The sequence below is a fragment of the Myotis brandtii genome, unplaced genomic scaffold (assembly GCF_000412655.1).
Source record: "Myotis brandtii unplaced genomic scaffold, ASM41265v1 scaffold568, whole genome shotgun sequence".
NCBI classification, from domain to species: domain Eukaryota; kingdom Metazoa; phylum Chordata; class Mammalia; order Chiroptera; family Vespertilionidae; genus Myotis; species Myotis brandtii.
The window spans coordinates 701,714-711,254 of NW_005370122.1; the positions used below are offsets into that span (position 1 = coordinate 701,714).

At 36.0% G+C, this 9,541-nt stretch overlaps 1 protein-coding gene across 1 annotated transcript in view; it reads left to right on the top strand.

Moving 5' to 3' along the window:
- Positions 1-9,541, top strand: part of CFAP47 (cilia and flagella associated protein 47) — a 429,694-nt gene that overhangs the window by 238,458 nt on the left and 181,695 nt on the right. Inside the window, 1 exon segment of the mRNA XM_014549721.1 lies at positions 4,184-4,299. Within this exon segment, the coding sequence (XP_014405207.1) occupies positions 4,184-4,299 (116 nt within the window).

Genomic DNA, 9,541 nt, shown 5'->3' on the forward strand with positions numbered 1-9,541 from the left:
TTGTTTTGTTGATGGTTTCTTTTGTTGTACAGAAGCTTTTTATTTTGATGTAAACCCATTTGTTTATTTTCTCTTTAGTCTCCATTGCCTTAGGAGCTGTATCAGTACAGATATTGCTTCAGCATATGTCTGAGATTTTGCTGCCTGTGGATTCCTCTAATATTTTTATGGTTCCCTGTCTTATGTTTAAGTCTTTTATCCATTTTGAGTTTGTTTACTTATTTTTTATATATATTTTATTGATTTCAGAGAGGGAGGGAGAGGGAGAAAGAGATAGAAACATTAATGATGAGAGAGAATCATTGATCGGCTGCCTCCTGCATGCCCCCCACTGGGGATCGAGCCTGCAACCCAGGCATGTGCCCTTGACTGGAATCGAACCTGGGACCCTTCAGTCCGCAGGCTGACACTCTATTCACTGAGCCAAACTGGTTAGGGCTCTGCTCTGATCTCTATTATCTCCTTCCTTCTGCTCACTCTGGGCTTTTCTTGTTGTTCTCTTTCTAATTCTTTAAGTTGTAGAGTTACATGATTTATTACCATTTTTTCTTGTTTTGTTTTTTTGATGTAGGCCTGTAGAGCTATAAACTTCCCTCTCAGGACTGCTTTCACTGTGTCCCATAGGTTTTGGATTGTTAGGTTTTCATTGTCATTGGTTTTCCAGGGTGTTTTTAATTTCTTCTTTGCCAGATGGATTTTTTGTTGTTGTTGTTTAATTGAGGATATAGAAAGGGAAGTAATAATGGATGTGCTCTTGACCTGGGTCACCTAATTCTCTCTAAATGATATTATGTAATCTGGATGCACTAAATGTGTTAACAGTGAATTTTTCAAATTTAAGAAAAACAATGGAAACAAAATTTCCAGTCCTATGATAATAACAAATCTATATAAATAGGTCCATATTTTACAAGTGTTCTCTTTGAGAAATATCTTGTCAGGTGTTATTGACCTCAATTTCAGATAATTTGTTTCACATGAACACTTGTAAAATATCTTCTATCATGCAGTTTTAAATTGTTTACATTTATGTATGATTGTTTTTATAAAACCTTTAACCAGATTTATAGGTGGGTCCTTGGTTTTTTCTCAGGACACTATAGGCTGATAAAATCTTATTTTGTAAAAAAGTTATTTTATTGCTTTGGTCAGATCACATCTATTTCTTTTCCTCATCTGTTTTATTTATTCCTCCCCATATTTGTGGGTGTGGGGTCAATTTTACACTTTTGATGCAAAATTCATCCATATTTGGTCTTCACAGTATATGTCCTAGTGATGTTTCATTTGTAGTTGTAACCTCTTTGAAAAAATATCTGTGACAATATGAGCAATGATTGGTAAGATTCAGTTTAAAAAATCGGGAAAAACTCAGGTTCTTGTCTCAAATTGTAAAGGGCTCAATTTACGGAAAGGAGAGTCATTCCTTTTGATTTTATTTTGTTAGCAAATATTAAGATACAATCCCTTTTATGTAATTTTATTTTTTTCTCTTTTTGTCAGAAAAAGAGAAATAAAATACTTTAGAGAATTTTTCAACAGTATTTACTCTGATAATTCCCTAACTGCATTGATATTTAAGGGCCTTGGGTACTAGCTAGCCTAGAATTATAATTATATTGGGGAGGACTTCTGACTTCAAACTAAAAATTCTCAAGAATTGGAAACATTATTGCTTAAGCCTGCAGAAGATAGAAGGAGTCTGAATTAGATTAAGCAGTGATTTATTACAGTTCAGTTTGATTAATAATTTTTAAACTCTGACCAGGTTTGTATTTCCTTATGGCATTTAATTGTTATTTTAAAAAATTAGTTAATGACACTAGCTCATATTTAAACAAATTTTAATCATTATGTTAAAAATCAAATTAAAGCATATTAAAATGGAAAAATTTTAATGTTTTAATGATTTCTTTCCAATTTAATTATTTATTAGAAATATTGTTCACACCTGAAGATTATAGATGATATTGTACAGGTAGGGCTTTTGTTTTTCAAAAATGTAAGAGACATTTTTTGAAGGAAACAACAAAAATTAAATATAAATGATAAATTTAACATCAATCACAGCAAGCTTTTATTTTAAATTTCATTTAAGAGAAATGATTAATTTGGAAGTTGCTGGGAAACTTAGACACAGTTTGCCCCCTGCATCAACCCATATTCCTTACGATTCACTATACCCTCGCATAGTGCTAATTATTAACTCTTCAATCTTCCAGAATAAAGAAAAATCTCAGGAAATGGCTACTATAATTAAAAAGATATTTCTGTAGCTATATGTCTCAAATAGAAACATAGAATATTGGAACCATTAAACCATATGGTTATCAATGAAAAAATGTAGGTTGCAGTGATTTTTCTGAGACAATTTTAAAGCTATTGACCTTCCCTCCCCTTTTAAATATATTCTTATTGATTACAGAGAGGAAGGGAGAGGGAAAGAAAGAAACATCAATGATGAGAGACAATCATTAATCAGCTTCCTCCTGCACACCCACCACTGGGGATCTCGCCTACAACCTGGGCATGTGCCCTGACCAGGAATCAAACTGTGACCTCCTGGTTCATAGGTTGACGCAAAACCACTGAACAATACTGGTGGGGTTCCCCCCTCCCCGCAACACACACACTTTTTTAAAAACAAACTTTACGCAGAGCTCAATAGATAAAGACTGTCATTTCAAAACAGGAATCCAGGCTCCAAAGCTGTTTTTCCTTCCCTCAACAGCTTTCCTCTTTCCCCATGTACCAATTACCACCCCTACATAAAATCCTTGTTAGGTGGAATACCCTGACCATAGATGAGCCCAACGGGCTTTGTATTATACATATGATATGACAATGAGAATGAATGTCTTCCTTAAAATCTCAGGGCTAGTTATAGAAGTTCTAGGACTATCAACCAATAACATTAGGTAATGAATTTATTATTACTTTTAACTATTCCTTCCAGAGAATGGAAATGAACTCTCTGGGACTTAAAATCACTTGGTCTGTTAATTAATTCTTTAGGTACTGATATCTATAAGTAGGCAAGCTACATGAGATCCCAAAATCCTTGGGGTAACTGACTAGAAACTTTTCAGCAGCAATATACTTGTCCTGGTAGTTACCAAAGTTTTTGCTGCAATATAAAAGTAGTTTATTTAACCTTTTAACAAATCTCTACCATATTCCTTACGATTCACTATAACCACATATAGTGCTAATTATTAACTCTTCAAATATCTCTGTCTGTGGTTTCTGGACCACCTAAGTGCAGTTACCTTTTCTTACTGTAATTTGGCCAATCCCACATTTGCCCCAGGTCTTATTCCTCTTTTGGCTCAGTACTTTCCATGATAACCTTGTGTCTTCCTAACGTGTTGTGTTTTTTTTAATCTCTATTATATTCTTCATAAAGACTTGTGTAGTCAAGTTTTCATGAAATACTCTCTCTAAAAATAAAGTAGCTTATTCTCTAATACTTTCCATCTCTAAGCATCAGGAAGGAAGGGACAGTCAAACCCTAGCTATACTATCGCTTCTCGATGAGGCTACCATCATTTCCAGCCTGGACTTCTGATTTTAAACCTAGAATCTTTATAACTTCCCACGCTGAGCAGCTGGAGTATCCTTTTTCTGTAAATTGGATTATTTAAGTTCTATGTTTAAAATTCTCCGAAGATTTCCCTTTGTAATAAGAATAAAATCCAAGTTGCTCACTGTGGACTTCAAATCTTCATGTCATTTCCTTGCTTGAGAGATCCTTCTCCCTGCCTACTCTTGCTAAACTGTATATATGCGATCTTTAAATACAAAGTCTGCTTTCCCTCAGTTAGTGCACATAAGGAACAAATATTTTCATGATTAAAATGTAAAACTCTTTGATTAAAATAAGAAATGTTAATCCCTGATCAGTTTGGCTCAGTGGATAGAGCATCAGGCCATGAACTGAAAGGTCCTGGGTTAGATTCCGATCGAGGGCATATACCTTGGTTGCAGGTTCAATCCCCAGTTGGGGGCGTGCAGGAGGCAGCTAATCGATGTTTCTCTCTCATTGATGTTTCTAACTCTCTATCCCTCTCCCTTCTTCTCTGTAAAAAATCAATAAAAATATATTTAAAAAAATAAGAAATGTTAAGTTGTATATTTTTTAAAAATCATGATCTTATTTTTACTCTCTTGTTCTGCAATGTAGGTTCTAGTGAAAAATTCAAGCTCGAAAAGATTAGTGTATAATGCTACAATCATTGGAAGAGATGCCGCTGACTTCACCCTCTCCCCCACAGAGAGTACTGTGACAGTTCCTCCAAAGTAAGTGTTTTGTTTTTTTTAAATTTTACTTCATTAAACGTATCAGCCCTAGAAATTTAATGTGCGCTATAATTATTAAAAAGTGACCTGGATTTGTTTTTAGTGGATATATACAAATGAAAAGACCATCACTCACACATAGATGAATAATTCATATGTTGCTGAGATTCCGCATCAATTTTGTTTAAACATTCTAACAACATAAAGCAGCTGCATTTTATGTATACATTTAATTTCAGTTTATTTTTTCATGTTCATTGGCCATAGAGATTAGACAACAAATTGTTTATGTAGTACTGTTGTTTTCTGCCAAAAACTCAAAGCAGTGTGTGAAGTCTCTGATTATAAAAGCAATATGTGCTCATTGTAGAAAATGTAGAAACTATGCAAGTATAAAGAAAAAAAGTAGAAGACTAATAATCATACATGAAAGATACCCCAATGTTGCCATTTTTCTCTATCCCTAGTCATTGTAACTTAAAGATAGATAGATGATAGATAGATAGTCTCATATACTTATAAGAACACTTTCTTTTTTTTAGAATATCTCTATTTCATAGCATCATGTTCTTAATTTGGGGTCACAATAGTTTCATAAATGTCTCTGACTTACTTTTTCATCTATTCCCTGTATATTTATTTTCTTGAGGTCAGTTGGTATGTTGTTTCTCTTGGTCTCGGTGTTTCACATTGAAGGATTTACTCTAATGACTTGTGATACTTGATGATCCATTCACATGTAATAATATGGCAATAGAAAAGTAAATTGTGAGTTTGTATATGCACAGGTTTGTTAATCGACAGATTTCTCTTCAGGGTGAAAGCATTCTGCTTTTTAAAAAAAATATATTTTATTGATTTTTTACGGAGAGGAAGGGAGAGGGATAGAGAGTTAGAAACATCAATGAGAGAAACATTGATTCAGCTGCCTCCTGCACAACCCGTACTGGGGATGTGTCCACAACCAAGGTACATGCCCTTGACTGGAATCAAACCTGGGACCCTTCAGTCCGCAGGCCGGCGCTCTATCCATTGATCCAAACCGGTTAGGGCAACATTCTGCTTTCATGCCCAGTTGCCTGGCATTCTACAATGGTCTTGGGAAGGGCTGTCTGAACTGCATTTTGCCTTCTCTGAAACTAGGCAATAGGGCAGTTTTGTTTCCTCTATTAGCCTCTGTGGAGATGCTCATCAACAGCTCTCTCTAATTAGCAGCTTTTTTTAAAAAAAGCCCTTTATTGTAATTTTGTAATTTTAATAAGATTTTTCTTCTAGGCAATGAATTTCAGTTTCAGATGCCATTGTGGCCTAGAACGCTTCTATCATGTCATTTAACAATTAAATGCTGGGCTTTGATACTGACATGTACAGGCTCTATGATTCAGCTTCATTTTTGTTACTTGGAAAATGTGGATCAGGGTATTTATTCCCAGTGTTGTCAGTAATAAATGTACTTCTATAGGCAAAACACCTAGTACTGTAACTGGAACTTACAGGAAGCAATCAATAAGCATCCCCCTCCGCCATTCAAAGTACTGGTGATTCATAGGTGAAAACATCAACACTCTTCACAGTGTTTAGAGTCTAGCACAGTGCCATAGAAGCAAATATACAATAAGGATATAATTTGAATAATTGTTTTATTTGTGATGTGTGTATAGAAACAGAGGAAAATGGAAAAAAGAAGCCACCTAAGTGTTCTTGGGGAAACCACAAGAACCTCAGAAGATGTAATGCGCAATTCTCTGTGTGTATGGAAAACAATTACTCACTTTTCTGGATACATTTTATTTTGTAGGCTTGAATACTATTATTAGGTGGTTCTTTAAGTATCTCTTTAGTGAGACTAAATAATGACATGGTCTTTGGTTTTTACTAATAGGATTTTAATGAAACAAAATAGCTTTTGTTTTATTAAGCAAACAAACAAACAAAAAAACCCCACCTGTGGCTTTATCATTATCAGGTATTGTATAATTATCTATGTATACCACATCCTGCTTTAGATTCTGTCTCAATCATGATTAGTAATAGCTATTTCCACCAGCTGTGGATTTAAATTCCCAGAGATATAATTTATATAGAAAGATTAAACAGCTACGCCAGCATATAAACAAACATGTTTATTTCTGCATCTAACTTCATGTCTAAATTTAGGTATAACCATAGAGTGTTGTAAAAGTGAAAGTATATTTTTAGAAAACCATTCTGTTTCTTTTTCCTTCATGATTCTCATTGAGCCATATGGGCACTGACATTGATATGTTATATATTTTTTCTCCATCTTTTCTGAAAGCCAAGTTGCAGTAGCTTATGAGGTTCATGTAATATGAAGGAGTATAAAACCTATACTTGTGATATACATGCCTGCGGATCTAATACATGACCTGAGGTAGACTACCCATTTGATTCTGAACTTTCTAACACATTCAAGAAGGAATCCTGGTAATTTACATACATCAATATAACTACAAAACTTTTTCTTCTTTACTTTTATTGTTGACACTATATGGATGTCCCTATTTCCCCCTGCATTTGCCCACCTCCAACCAGACCCCACACCCTCCATCACCACACTGTTGTCTGTTTCTATGGGTTATGCATATATGTTCTTTGGCTAATCCCTTTACCTTCTTTCATCTTTTTATAAAAGAAATACCTATACTCAAGAGAAGCTCAAATCTTCATGGCCCTAAAACCAGCAATTACCTCATGGAAAGGATACTGTATTTTAAAATGTGTTACATAGGACTTAAGTATAGGTCCATAAATTCATTTACTAAGCACATGCTCTTTAGAACATGGTCATTCTTGAACACCTTTTTGTTTCTTTTTTTTAACACTTATAATCATTTTTATTTTATTTTTTAATTTAAATTCTTTATTGTTTAAAGTATTACATATGTCTCCTTTTTCCCCCATTGACCTTTCCCTTGAACACCTTTTTCCATCAACTTCCATGGAAATCCAATCCATGACTTTGTGCTATTGATTTTACCAAATGTATCTTATATTTGTCATCTTTTCCTCTTACCTACCTCTTCCATTCTAATTTAATGTACCATTATCTTTAACTTGGGTTGCTACAAGGGACTCCTAAAAGATTTTTTTTTCAATCTATTCCCAACATCAGATTGGCAAGGATTGTTTAAAATGCAAATTTGGTCATGTTACTCTTCTACTTAAAATATTCCTGTAACTTCACATCCTTATTATGATATAAACTGAACATCTCAGCATGGTCCACATAGCTTTCATGGCAGGTTCCTGCCTATATTTTGTAACACAAAAACTTTTGCTTTCTAAGATTCAGCACCACTGGCCTTTGGTAAGTTCTTAAAACACATAATTCCTTCTTGGATGCCTTCTTTCCACACCTGCTCATTCTAGCCACTCATTTTCAGCTTTTATATCCCACTTAATATAGATGACCTTTTAGATGGTATCACACTCCCTATTATGTGATCTCATACCACTTCACAGTGCACACAGAACTTGTAGTTTTCACATTTATTTTGTGACGACATACTATTTGTCATGTCCTATAAAATGTAAGATCCAGGAGATCAGCAATAGTGTATTTTTCTAATTAGTGTATCCCCAAAACTTAAAACAGTGCTTGGAATATTATAAATTTCTATAGATATCAATTGAATTAATGAGTGGTTTTATCTAACAATGAATTTTAGAATATCTAGAAAAATGCTAAATCACTCACAGTTACCTAACACAGACTTTGAGCCTATTATATCCAGAAAAAGACCACAAGGTCAAATATTCTTTGTTCTCAATTAAATTCAAGTCCAAGATCTTTTAATAATATTTAAGAAAATGTGCTTTTGCACAAATTGAGGAGATTAGTGATGACATATCTGGAAAAATCATTCCCGCTCTTGCTAGATGTGAGCTATAATTTTCCCTATAAAGCAATTCTGAGAATATTTCTGTTGATTTGAAAGTCCTGCATTCACTTTACTCTGCTGCTCCCTAAACTCATCCATTTAACAGTAATTTCACAACTGTTTTAGGGAAATTAAGCCAAAGTTTGACACCCAGAGAATCATTCCCATCTTCATCCCCAAATATGTGTATCCTAAGGGAAGGTGAAAGTTTTATACAAAGAATAATTGTGATATGATGTATAATGCTAAATATGTTAAAAGCCAGAGTAAAAGTAAAGGTAAAATTTCCCCAAGTTTATCAGCCACAGGTGTGGCCAGTCAAGGGAAGGCTGAAATATTCAGCCAGTAAAGAAACAATGAAAATCATTTTTTTACTAGGAGAGTTCTTTATTTACATAAACAGTGAAAGCAAAAGTAATCGAATGGGGCTAGATCTCCGTGTCCCTTGTGCAGCACAACACCAAAACCAAAGGGTCCACCATTATAGACATGGTGGCAGGTAGGTCTGGATGAGGGTGAGTGTGTGAGAGAGAGAGTATGTGCGGGTGTGAGAGTGGGAGAGCATCTGTTTGTGGGAGCAGGAGCTTAGGGAGGCAACTGGGGCGCTCCAGGCAGAGGATCTGCCACTGCAGTGTGTTGCTCTGCTGGGCACTTCTCTGCACTTCAGTGGAGGCCATTGTGAGGGAGCCACAGGGTCCCCACGGGAGGAGACTTTGGAAAACGACCCTGCCCCAGGGCCCCTAGGACACTGACAGGTGCTCAAAACCCCATTGCTGAGATCCAAAGTCCCCATGCACACAGGCGAGTCATGCAGACTCAGTTAGTCTGAACTGTGTGCTGTGGAGGATTGGTTGGCTGAGGCAACCTCTGGTGCTCAGGGCCTGCCCCACCATACTGGTGAACTGGGCACCCAGCTCGTCCCAGTCCCAGCAGTGGAGTGCCCAGTGGAGCTAGCAAACAATCAGCCCCACATCCTCCAAAGGGGAGAGCTAGGATGCCCCACGTCATCAGCATCCAGTGCTCAGTCTGACACAACCCCTCTGTGAGCAGAGCCACCAGCCTGCCCTGCCATAGAGGCAGAAAAAGCATTCAACAAAATCTAATACCCATTTTTGATAAAAACTCTCAGCAAAGCGGGAATAGAGGGATCATACCTCAACATAATAAAGGGCATATATGAGAAACCTATAGCATCATACTCAATGGGCAAAATCGAAAACCACTTCCTCTAAGAATAGGAACAAGACAGGGATGTCTGCTTTCACCATTCTTGTTAAACACTAGGGGCCCGGTGCACGAATTTGTGCATGGGTGGGGGCCGATTGGGGGGGTAGGGGTTG